Source organism: Haemaphysalis longicornis, unplaced genomic scaffold (assembly GCF_048455015.1).
Source record: "Haemaphysalis longicornis isolate Haplotype H1 unplaced genomic scaffold, Haemaphysalis longicornis Haplotype H1 scaffold_10, whole genome shotgun sequence".
NCBI lineage: Eukaryota > Metazoa > Arthropoda > Arachnida > Ixodida > Ixodidae > Haemaphysalis > Haemaphysalis longicornis.
This window is the reverse complement of record NW_027526204.1, coordinates 99,941,915-99,954,426: the sequence shown is the minus strand read 5'-3', so window position 1 is coordinate 99,954,426 and position 12,512 is coordinate 99,941,915. Positions and strand designations below refer to the sequence as shown.

General features: G+C 47.1%; 1 protein-coding gene across 1 annotated transcript in view; it reads left to right on the top strand.

Moving 5' to 3' along the window:
• Positions 1–12,512, top strand: part of LOC144159976 (solute carrier family 22 member 6-A-like) — a 43,729-nt gene that overhangs the window by 17,923 nt on the left and 13,294 nt on the right. Inside the window, exon 4 of the mRNA XM_077691607.1 lies at positions 11,322–11,490. Coding sequence (XP_077547733.1) covers positions 11,322–11,490 — 169 coding nt within the window. The remainder of the gene's footprint in view (positions 1–11,321; positions 11,491–12,512) is intronic.

The window sequence follows — 12,512 nt, the reverse complement described above, 5'->3', positions numbered from 1 at the left end:
GGACCTACACTTATTACAAATTCAGAAAAAATGGCACAGAAAGGGTAGTTCGTGCAATTATCCCTATGCAAATATCACTATTTCGCACTACGCAGGATGCAGGGAGCCATGACGGCGAATTCGTACAGTTTATTTCCAGTGACGTCATATCGCAATAGGCTTCCCATTTGTGCAACCCGTAAAAGCCGAGCTGTAGAAGTAGGTGGAAAAAGAATAAATGTTAGGAGCAGTGGCTAAGCAGGATTTAACGTTATTTTATATGGGGGAGACGAAACAGGAAATTTCTCCACATTAACAATGTTTCGGGGTGATGCCAGAATTGAATAACTTTCCGCCTGTTACTCATTTTCTTGCCCGCGAAATTTCAAAATTGCTGATCGTCATGGTAAGAGCATACATCGAAGCCGCACATGACTGATTTGTGGCGAGCGCCATAAAAATATTTATCTGTAGTCATAATTTGATATAAAGCAACGTTAGTGGCCCCATTCATTTTCTCTTCGACTGCCCCCCGCCCGAGGGGAGAAAAATTTCGGGGGTGGAGGCCGTGGGGTCTCCGCCCCTTCGTCACGTCCATAAGTCGTAGGGAGAACTACAAAACGGATTACGGGCAGGTCGGCACTTTGAATATTTAGTGTTAAAGTAATGTACCGAAATTTCGGCAGTCAGAAGAGAACAATATGGGTGACAATTATGGACATAAATATGAAGCTTGTGACAACTTTGACACAGACTTGCTGTGACAGATTTTGGAGGAAGAGTGCATTGAACCATAATTGGCAGGGCTGCTCAAGACAAAGTATGAATATAGTAATGTGCATATTGCACTGAACGAAGCAGAGGCACGGAGCCTCTTTACATTATTCAAGGATAAGTTACTAATTACAAAGGATGCCCCCTTTCACCACTGTTCTTTCACTGTTACGTTAAACATAGAAAGACGGTAGCCACAGAGTAATATGGGGTTTGACATTATTCCGAAACAATGGAACGCTGGTGGCGAAACACATCCCGGGAATACTGTAAATAGACGACATGGTGTAATTAGCACATAATGCCCAAGACTTACGGGACCTGAATGACATTTGTAGGCAGGAAGAAACGAGCCTCTGCCTAATTTTAGGTTAAAAAAAGTATGGCTCAATTTGTTCAACGATAAAGCGAATAACGAGCCAGGAAGGTGTTAAAAAAAAGTCATGCCACTAGCAAAGCACCATAAATATTTGCGGATCTGGCAAAGCGAAGACAAGTACAGGCTAAATACTAATGAAGAACACCCCAGGGGAAAGGCAGGTTAAACGCGGCTCATAATGAAGGTATAGATACTTGATTGATTGATTGACTTATTGATTGATTGTCGGGTTTAACGCGCCGACGCAACGGAGGCAATGAGGCGCGCCGTAGTGGAGGGCTCCGGTTTAATTTCGACCACCTCGAGATCTTTAACGTGCTCCCAAATCTCGTACACAGAGGCGTTTTTGCTTTTCGCCTTCATCAGAAAGCGGCCGCCGCGGCCGGGAATCGAACCCGCGACCTCGCGCTCAGCAGCACAACGCCTTAGCCACTGAGCCACCGCGGCGGGAAAAGTATAAGATACTACGAGGAATATGGAAAGGACGGAGGGTGCCAACGGTAGCATTTTCGGATGCCATATTATGCTTCAAGTCGGACATGCTGTCGGGATTGGAAATAAAGAAGAAGGCAGTCGGCCGATTGCAAAAGGGACACTATCGGACCTCGTGACAAAGAACGATGCAGTATGGCGCTATATTAGCTGCACCTGAGTTAACCAGGGAAGCACGAAGTAAAAGACGTTTTCTGAAGATACTTAGAAACTTGGATGAAAAGGTATTAAGCAAAGAGAGTGCACAGGTACCTGCGCCTGTCCAAGTGCGGAAGAGGACGATAAATCTGACTACAAAATACAAGATTAACTAGGCAAGCAGACAATCAGGGTACTTGAAAATAATTAAGCCGAGTTCCGCCCAGTGTGAAATCTACTGAAACAGCGGATCTGTGGTTCTCTTGGTGTGGCTCGAACGTAAACCGGTCCTCGCCCAAAAAACGGCAGTGCCATTGCCGCGCAAACTCTAGGGTTAGCGCAAAAGTATCGGTTGTTAAACGACAGCGACGGGAGGCTCGCTCCCCTCTATATTCCCAAGGGGAAGGGAGGGAAACCCGCCCCTGCGATACCATAGCGCCCTCTAACGGTGGGTCTGAGGACCGGCTTCTGCACGGCAGCCGGCGGGATGCACGGCCGGAAGTAGACTTACAGAAAGGCGCTACGTACGACAGCTGCGCTATTAAAAAGAAAGTAACTAAGCAGATATAGGTAGGTGGGCGTAAAGGATGCAAACCTAGAAAAAATCAGTGCCCTTTCCCTCAGTGAAGAAGGACGATTAATGAAGCTGGGCGCAGTGCAAGGACTGCCCGAAAAAAAAAAACTCTTCCTTGTAATTTGCGACTAAGCGTATTTTGTAGAAAATTGGTTGAATGGAACCTGGAAGGAGTAGAGTTTTATAATAGCGGACAAACATAGCGCTATCCAATTCCCTTCTATAGAGGCCCATGTATTGACAGAACACTGGAATGTTCATTCCACTCTTAATTCTAGGCAATTACGAAAAGTAAATGAAAGGGGTGCACCGTTAAAGTCGACTTGGGGGGCAACGGTCACATGGTTTGTTTCGGGATAGTTTCGATAAAACAAGACTTACAGCTGTTTTCTGTGCCCACACCTCCTCCGTAGACGGCTATGTGTTCACAGCAGACGGGAATTCTGTAACGTTTACAACTTCACTGTGAACTTACGGCGTATTCGGTTGAGCGTTTTGCGAGCGCTCTGGAGTGCTCTAAAAAGCGGCCGCGCCATCTGCTGGTAGAATTCGAGCACTCGAACTACCTTCAATTGGTTCTTTTGGAGCGTCAGCCTCCGACTCGGAGCGCCCCCGACCGCTCTAACTTCGAAGTGAGAGCGTAGCGCGATCTGGCCGGGAGGACGGGTCACGTGACACAAAACGCTGCGGACCCGGCGGCTTCCCGCGCTGGCTGCACCGTGGCGCTACAGGCACTACAGGCGCGCTGTTGCATTTGGTTGGTACGCTGCCTCTCTAGGTCTGATTGCGAACCGCCTTGGCATCCGGCGACTCCGAGCCAGAGGACCGGAGCGGCCAACCGAATACGCCATTGCTATGACTGCAGTTTTTCGCGTTAGGTATCAGACAATACACCAGAATTATGCGCGCCTTTTGGGGCGTATTATCAGCTAAATTATACACAAAACATCTTAGACGTGTTCTGTATACAGCGGGGATGTTATAGGCTTTGTTCTGACGGAAAGTTCAGGCGGTGACAGGGTAAGTAGAAAAAAGCCGCGTAAACTATATTTAACCGTGTGGCACAGCCAACTTTTTGGTTGATGCTCTCTAGCTCTCAATCTAATGTCGGTATCTTGAAGAATATCATGCTGAAATTGGCCGCTAGGACGACTCTATCTATGTGTGTAGTTTCATTTATTTGACACAATTATTTAGTTCACAGTGAAGTGGTAAAGGTTACCAAATTCCCGGCTGCTGTCACTGCATGGCAGTCTACGGAAGGACTATGGTTAAAATTTTAACTCTTTTTTACTCAAAACTATCCGGAAACAATTTAGGCGGGCTTTTTTCGAAATGAGCCAGATCTAGAAACCAAAACTCAGTAGGATGAAACTGCAGTGACAAGAAATGCTCGGCCACTTTTTCCTAAAAAAACAGGTTTCAAGAAAATAGTTCAGATGATGCCCTAAACACGCGTACGCAAATCGTAGTTCGTATCGAAAATGAGCCACATCCTGCTGTTTCACGGATCAAAATGAGCCATGTCCATTTGCCCAATGGGCGTTTGCTTTTGGCTTGACTGTGCAAAATGTTTCGTAGGTGTTTTCGGAAGGTTTCCTTTTGCTTTTCGTAGCTGCGTTATATTTTTAGCTGACCGTTTCTGACGGTCCGCTCCGCTCCGATAGCAAGCGGGAGCGCCATTGCGCATGCGTGGCACGCTAGCCCGCTACCGGCGATACCGGAGCGGGGCCCCGCTCCGCTAACCGGGGCCTCTTAGCGGACCGTCGCGGCAGCTTCCGCTACCGTGCGGAATAACAACATGGCTGCCCCCGCGATGCGAGCGCGCTACGGCGAACTTCGTTTCTTCAATTGAAACACGACCGACGAAGCCGCGAAAGCGCTTCCGAATAAGCAATTGTGCCACACACCTCACAGATCTTTAAAACGGAAGCGAAAAACGTCGACCGAAGTGCGGGGCTGCTTCTATGCAGCGCCGTATGGTCCCTAGAAATATGTGCTAGTCTGCCGTCCGCCGGCCGCGAAGGGGGCTCCTCCGTAATGCATGCAGCGGCGGCGCTGCAGTCAATCGGAGCGCGGTGGCCGGCCGGCGCGATGGGCAGCGGCGGACGGCGCTCTGCCGTGCCGCTGCTGCCTTCGTAGTTCTGCCCTATTTCTGGGCGGGTTCAGCCCATTTTAACTGCCCCTTTTCGAACCCTATCCGTTTCTGTCGACAAACCAGATTAGCCAAATAAGTTGGTTCTTACCAGCACGAATAGTTTTAACCGAAGCGGGAAGTGACAAGGAGTACGTTTTTCGCGTATTATGAAGGATCGAGCCTTGTAAAAACCGCGGAATCGTGTCGCTACGCTAGCCCCTGAGTATGTGTCGAACCGACTTCGACACATACTCGGGGGCTTCGGGAACACTGCCGGCACGGCATCGTTTTCCAGCTTGGAAACATCATGCGGGACTTCAGCTACATTACCAAGCAAACAACCGTTCTTTGTGAATACCCCCGCCGTTGTTAACTGATGGATTAGTCAGCGCGTGAAAATGTGTGTGTGGTGTGTCGGCGCTCCTCTTTTTTGTATGGCTCTTTGGAACCATCTTTCTTTGCAAGTTTCCCAAGATGTCCCCTGTACGTGTATGTAAATAAAGCAGCTCGAACCGGTGCCTTCTGACCTTTCGCATCGTTGACCTGGAGGCCCTTAAGCGGACGTCTTCGCGGCCCCCTCAGTTACGTCCAGTCAACTGGGAATCTGTTAAATGTAAATGCCGAATAAAAAAACAAGACGTGTGCACATGCATACGAAATTTTATCACCTTCAGTCATCAGATACAGTGATTTCACCATAACTCGAACTCGGATATCTCGAAATATCGGTTAAGTCGAAACATTTTTTTTGCCGTGCGTATACCTGCCATAGGCGACATTTTCCATCCTTTGTCTCGAAACGTCTTTTCGGGGATCACGGATATCTCGAAATTTTGACAAAGAGGACACAATACAACATCCGGTGCAGGCAGCTGATAAGCTCTCAGATAAAGCTTAGCTCCCATAACGCGCCGAACACCGTCGCGAACGGCAAATTTGCGCGGGGTACGCACTGTGCGCGGCCGATGTCCCGTTAGCGGAGTGCTGTCCGACGCCTACATCGTTGATATAGCTGGGGAAGACGCTTCTGATCATGTGGACGACGACGTGCCTCAAGAAGTGGCAAAAACGGCAGGAACAAGAAAAACATATGCTTTGCCTGCTTCACAGCAATATAGAATATAGCGTTTGCGACCAACAGTTGACGCGGCATTGAGAAGCTCGAGAACACTTTTTTGGGACCAGATGCGAAGGCGAAACAGGCGACCATCACGCAGTTCTTTTTCCGCAATACCTAAAAAAATTGTTTTTTTCTGCAAATTATTTTGCCTGTATTCCGGAAGCGTCCCTGTGCATTGGAGCGTTTGTTACAAGCACTAGCTCTTATTCCAGTGGTCTGGCCATACATTTTTCGCATTTCGCTTAACCCAACACTCCGCTTACCTCAAACTATCAAACCTCTTTTGCGTGCCTGTAATTTTCGTGAATACCACGAATTGAAACATTCGCCAGCATTGGGTACGTGAAACTGATTTTTAATAACACCCGGCTGCAAATCAGTAACTTCGCTTGCATTCCTCAATGCACAGGTTCTTTTTGATCACCCACACACTCGGAGTGAATTGCGAGACGCACGCGGGGAAAGCGAAACGGGAGAATATTTGTGTTATGGCCAATCATTATAATCGCGGCTGTTTGAAACCAAGGAGTAAAAATATTGAGGTTTATTTATACTGTCATGACTATATATACCTTCCTTTATCCCCCCTCCCCCCGCACTCTGACCAAAGTATATAGGAACAAGTTTTTGCTGGCACGACATTTTACTCCAGCTTTCGCTTTTCTTGTCAGCCTACCAACCGGCTGCGTACTTATTGTCATCGTCAATGACGTTCGGGAATGACCCGGTAGTTTCGATGTGGAACAAAAGCAGCTTCTGGTGCCGCAGGGAGCTCTTTTTGAACGGGATCTCACTGTCTGAACATTGATGGTTGATCGCGAAGCTTTCTTGTGAGCGATTCCTTGTCGTCTGAGTTTTGACTTTGACTCATTGAGCTTTAACTTTGACACGCACGCATTTTGGACTTATGATCGCGCCGGATTTGACATCGACCCTTTGCCGTTTGATTTCACGCGAAGAAAGCTTCGTGTTCAACCATCGTTGCGGAGTGGTGGAGTGGATCATTTTTCTGACTTATTGCATGTGCACGTCCATGCACTCCTCTCCAAATCCAAACTGATTTGACCATGTTGGAATTGCGCAATGAGATAGACGTCGGCTTCATAACGCGATGGAGCCAGCTTCGATTCTGACCACGGGAAGCGTTTTTTTCCCTCTCAGTTTACTCACAAACATCACCGTCATCAGAGACAGTTGGCTTTCCTGCAGTGCTTTTTCGAGGCGACATAGGCCATCAGTGAGACGTAGAAAGCTTCACTTTAATAATGGTTCAAGCGGTGGTAGTGAAACGGCTACGCTGGTTGCTGCGGTTTCATCCTTCGGTCTCACTCGCGAAATTCAGCGTCCGCAAAGAGGCTCCGTAGCCCAATACGCGAAAAACTCGGGGCGTGAAACTAAGAGGTCTTATAGTACTATCGTACCTTCAATTGTGAGCTGATGTACCTCGTACCATTCGATTTCACCGCTCTAAGTGGCCGACAAACCCCGATGCGCGCTAGCGCTCCGCGGCAGTAGCGCGCGGCACAGTCCGGCCGGCGGCCGCTCTCGCTCCGGCCGCTCGGGCGCTCCGATTGCTCGCAGCGCCCTCTGCGCAGCGCTGTGCGTGCATCACCGGCGCGGACACGCCTTCCCATAGAGAAAGCGCGCGGACGGCAGACTAGCACTATAGTGCAGGCACTATACTAGCACATATTTCTAGGGACCATAAGCGCCGAGAAAGACAGCCTTGGCTTGGCTATTACAAAATTTATCGGCTAGTTTATTGATATTTAGAAAAATTATACCATGTCAGCGACTACATTATACAAAAAAAAGGTTCAATGAGGCCAAGAAACACGGTATTTTGCTTTGTTTGGGCGACCAAATACAAATTCTTATGTTTCCTTTAGGATGAAGTTTCGGTTTGCACGCGCGCGCGAAACGACCAGTCACGCGAATCATTCCCCGTCGAGGGAGATACGGTTATCGCTTAGCTAAAAGCCTTTCGGCTGCTGACGCTCCGGTTGTACTGAGAGGCACGTCGGGAGCATAGCGGAGCGTCAAAAACGGTAAGCTAAAACTCTCGATTATGAATTCAGACGGCTATTGGGAGATTGGCGAAAGATCCGTCCCCAGACGTCAAAGACGAAGTTAACGGAAGTAGAAGTGAACAAAATGAAACGAGAAACAAAATAATGATTTCAATTTCCTCTCACCCTACCCTACGAAATAACTCTGGTTATATCTCTTTACCCCCATATTTACCATTTTAGTACTTAACTGAATAGCCGCCGCGTACAAGCCGTGACAATTCTCCCCATCCCTCCTTCTGAGCGTACGGACCACTTCATTAGGGTGAAGAAGATATGATCAGCCTTCTTGTGAACTGTCTTAGAAATTCATGACAGAGCAATAAAGACCTTGCTTACATGGTGCCTTCAGGCATGCCAAGAAAATTATCCCAGCGAAGACTTTCAAAAGAGCTGCTAATGGTGCCAAGGGTACTCACGGGCTCTCTGTGTATAGTTCTACTGTTCTTAAGCCCGATCGCATATTTTTAATGCCTTTTCCACCAAACCTCAATCGTCCCTTGCTTGAAAGTCAATTTAAATAAAGTTTTTCATTAGAATGCCTCATCAATTTGAGTCTTTTAATTAAATATTAGCCGTATTCAAACTTATCACCGTAATATTGCTCAGATTCACGACATAATTCTTCATTTATTGTGGCCATAAACGTTCCCTAGCTGACATGTAAAATATATCTAGTAGTAGCTTTTACGGCGTTGCATTCATGTCTGGTAACAAAACTTCCGCTTGACCCGCCGCGGTTGCTCAGTGGCTAAGGCAAGGCGTTGCGCTGCTGAGCATAAGGTCGCGGGTTCGATTTTCGGCCGCGGCGGCCGCTTTTGTGATTGAGGCGATAAGCAAGAACCCCCGTGTGTACGAGATTTCGGCGCACGTTAAAAATCCCCAGGTGGTCAAAATTAATCCGGAGCCCTCCACTACGGTGCGCCTCATCGCCTGCGTTGCGTCGGTGCGTTAAACCCTACAATCACTCAATCAAAAGTTCCGCTTGTTTCTCAGTATCGCGTTAGGTGAATCTGGCACATTTCGAAAAGAAACGCCTTAATTTACAGTACAATTAGCCGCTAATTAAGGCGACACTAGTATTACGCCGGATTTCATCTACTTTTCTTATTAACCTTGCTCATAATGAAGTTGTAGTGTGGAATTTTAGTCTGCAATCAACATATGGGCTTCTCCAGAAGGGAAGCAGGCGGCCGAATGTATGTTTGTTACAATAAAGCTCGAGACCTTCTAAGTTTTGTTAATATAATTGTATTGGGAGTATACTCGGTTGCAAACTACAGACAAATGTGTTCTGTTTCGCGCACTCCTTAAACTGCACTCAACTTCGCTGGTTATCCTTCTTCACTCAGCAGAAGGGCACTGAAGTTCTGTGTTTTGAAACGGCAATGCGTTGCCCCCGTGATAAACGTCACGCGTTCGGTCGCAACTTATTGGTAATGGTACGATGAGTTTTGTTTCTATTTTTGTCACCCTTAGGTGTCACTCTGTGGTATACAGCGCCCAAATAACACCACGAGAGATCCAAAAAACTAAACCCAGTTTCACTCAGTGTGGAAACTGCTGAAACACAGGAGCTGTGGTTTTCTTGTGCCGGCTCGAACGTCGGCGCCGTCGCTGAGCAAATTCTGCGGTTCGCGCAAATAAATCGGCAGCTAAACGACCCCAGCGAGAGGTTCCTTCCAATCTTCCTGCCCTTGCGGGAGGGAGAGAAACTTGCCCTTGCGAGACCACCGCGCCCTCTATTGGCGGGTCTGAGAACCGCCTCGCAGAAAACGGTTCCCAGGTCCACCGATAGAGGCCACCGCTGGGTCTCTGACGCGCGTGACGCGCCACCTTCAGCAGACGGACAAAAAGTCTCGACCTACAACGGCTCCACTGTTGAACAACAGCACTTTAAGAACAGTTGGAAGGACGGTCGCTGAAGGCAACAAGCAAGATCTATATGGGCCCCTGTATGGACGCAAATGTGCAAAATTAAGCACGCCTGAACGCCAGAACTAATCCTGCATCACGTCTTCCCCCAACTTTTGTACCCCTTAAATCACCTCACTTGGGTTGAGTTTGTTTGCTGCCAAGTTGAATCCTGTATATCTGGTTTTGTCCCGAAGCTGTGCTGATGTGTGTCTTGTCCCGTTCTGGAATATGCCTTTGTATGTCACTTGCAAGTCGCAACAGTGCAGCTCTTGATGAAAATCCAAATAGGTAATCGACAATCCTAAGCCATCGCTTTCATTTTGAGCCTCACCCCCTTAAACTTACTATCGCTTTACGCGGAATTGCGGCCTACCAAAAGCAGCGGCGCGATAAGATTTACCTATATTTGTTTTAATGCAAACCATGGCCAAGTAATCAGGGCGCCTCACTTCAATCCAAAATAAAAATTCCGCCCCATCACACTTCCAGATCCCGCAACAGAGTGTGCGTTTGCAAGGAACCGTAATTTTGTGTGCAGATGACGATATGTTCAGGAGCTTATTCCATCCCAAATTACAATCTTTGGTTAATTTTCCCCCTATAAAATTATACGTTATACATTTATTTCAGTCTTTCGTCATTAGTTGGACTATTGTTTTATTGCAAGCATTGTGTGCTGTGTTTCTCTTTCTGTAGTAGGCTTTGCGTGGTAACAATTGCTGCAAGATTTACACTTTTGAATGTAGCGACTGTATGCTTTCATTGAAATTAATGGAAAAAAAATATGCTTTTTTGTTGTGTCACACAGCTTTTAACGTTTTGAATTACGTACGTAAAAGTTTTGTTTCAGTTGTTTTATTCATATGCCGATACGCAGGCTTACGCGCGGCCCCCGGGCACGATACTGAAGTGATTATTAATAAATAAATAATTACACAATTATAGGTAATAATAAGTGATTGATTGATTGATTGATTGATTGATTGATTGATTGATTGATTGATTGATTGATTGATTGATTGATTGATTGATTGATTGATTGATTGATTGATTGAAGTGTAGGTGATGATGCTAATGATCAACGATGGCCGGCATTACTTGAAAAGAATACAGAAAAAATGCAACTCCTTAAAGGTGCCATGAAGACAGCACACATTTTTGTCTTATTTAAATAGTTACTTTGATCATTCGCTTCATTCTACCTGCCCCCGAAGGATGCTCTTATCCCGAAGAAAGAGAGAGAAAATATTTATTTGCGCTGTGATTCTTACTGATGAGTAAAGATGGTAGGGCCCTCTAGTCAGGGGCTTCATTGGCCGACATGTAGCTCTAACTGTACGGTTCACAAGCCATTTCTGGCAATCTTATTGCAAATATTGGCACCTTTTCATATTTACTCATGCCCAGGATGAGTGGGGACGTTCCTGATGACATAGCAGAAACAGATCAATCACTCTTACATTCATGCTAGCACTCAAACGGCGCCATAAAACGTAACCACAGAGGCCCGATTGCCCGAAGCGCTTGTCGCTATAGCCCCAAATCACGGAAACCATTCGTCGCGAAGTCACAGGAGCACTGGGGGACAGGGGCTGGTAAGACGCCCCTCCTGCATTTTTTTTCTTTATTACCTTCCATAACCTCTGATGGTATTATTTACTGTGCATAAAACTTTTAATTCAACACCCTTGCACGTTTCACTCTTACTAGGAATCGGTGTGTGATCATGTCTATCCACGCAGTCGTCGAGATCTTGGACCCCCGTTACCGGACGTTTTTCAACCTGCCGTATACTGCGGGCTTCGCACTACCTTCTCTCTTGCTCCCTGGACTGGCCTACTTGCTTGGAAGCTGGCGGCGTCTTCAGCTCGTCATTGGACTTAGCGCCTTGGCCTGCCTGCCTTACATATTGTGAGCTCATACAGCGCTTCCTGCAAGACAGCTTCTACGTTCTGCGTAAACAGATTTGAAAGCGTCCTAGTTACGCGACTTGACCGCAAAAAAAACTCATTAGACGTGCTTTCTGCGGGACGTTTTCATGCGCGAGCCTCACGATGCCGTCATCTTTCGATGTCTACCTGGAAACCTCTCGCCAGCGAGACTCCTCAATCTTGCCATGGCAGAATTCATAGATTGGTGCAGCTTAAGTGGCTTCATTTCCACAGTTTGACGGAACAGTACGTCTGGTATGGTGCTGTTGGTAGGAATTGTCCAAAGCATTTTGTTTAAATTAGGTCATCAAACTAGTGCAAAGATAATAAATGCACAAGACGCGAATAGGTCCGGGCAATCGTCGTCGCTGAAAACTAACCCAGACTATCCCTTGGATGTTTGTTACCTGTTTTATACCTCCTTATTTGTTTATGATCACTAAATGCAGAAGAAGGTCCATTGATTCCGCTACTTATTACTGAAGAAGTCGCTTATACAGTCAAACCCGGCTATAACGAAACCGGATAGAGCGAATTCTGCAATATATCGAACAAACATATTTCAGTTACGGAAATACATAGGAAACATATTCCTTATAACGAAGTTCACATCCGATATATCGAACTCTGGGCGCCTAGAATGGCCGCCGAAATGCATGATCTCGGAGCGGCGATTGAGATGTGGATTGGCCGCGACCACGGAGCAAGAGCGGCGACTGAGACATTGCGCCTCGCATGGAGCGACGTGACGCCTAATACTTTCCGTAACTGTTTCCGATGCGCGGGACTCGCGACGGAACCCGCCCAGTCAGTGAGTCCGGACCAAGACAGCAGCATCGGTGAACGGTGGGAAGAGCTCGCCAACATTCCCGATGATGTCGCGAGTGAAATCCGTCCGACGCTTATAATGAAGCGCTTTCGGCAGTCGATGTGCTCCGCCAATGCTTCTTAGATTTTTGAGGACGGGGACTCCAACTGGTGCAAACAATGTTTCGTGTAGAG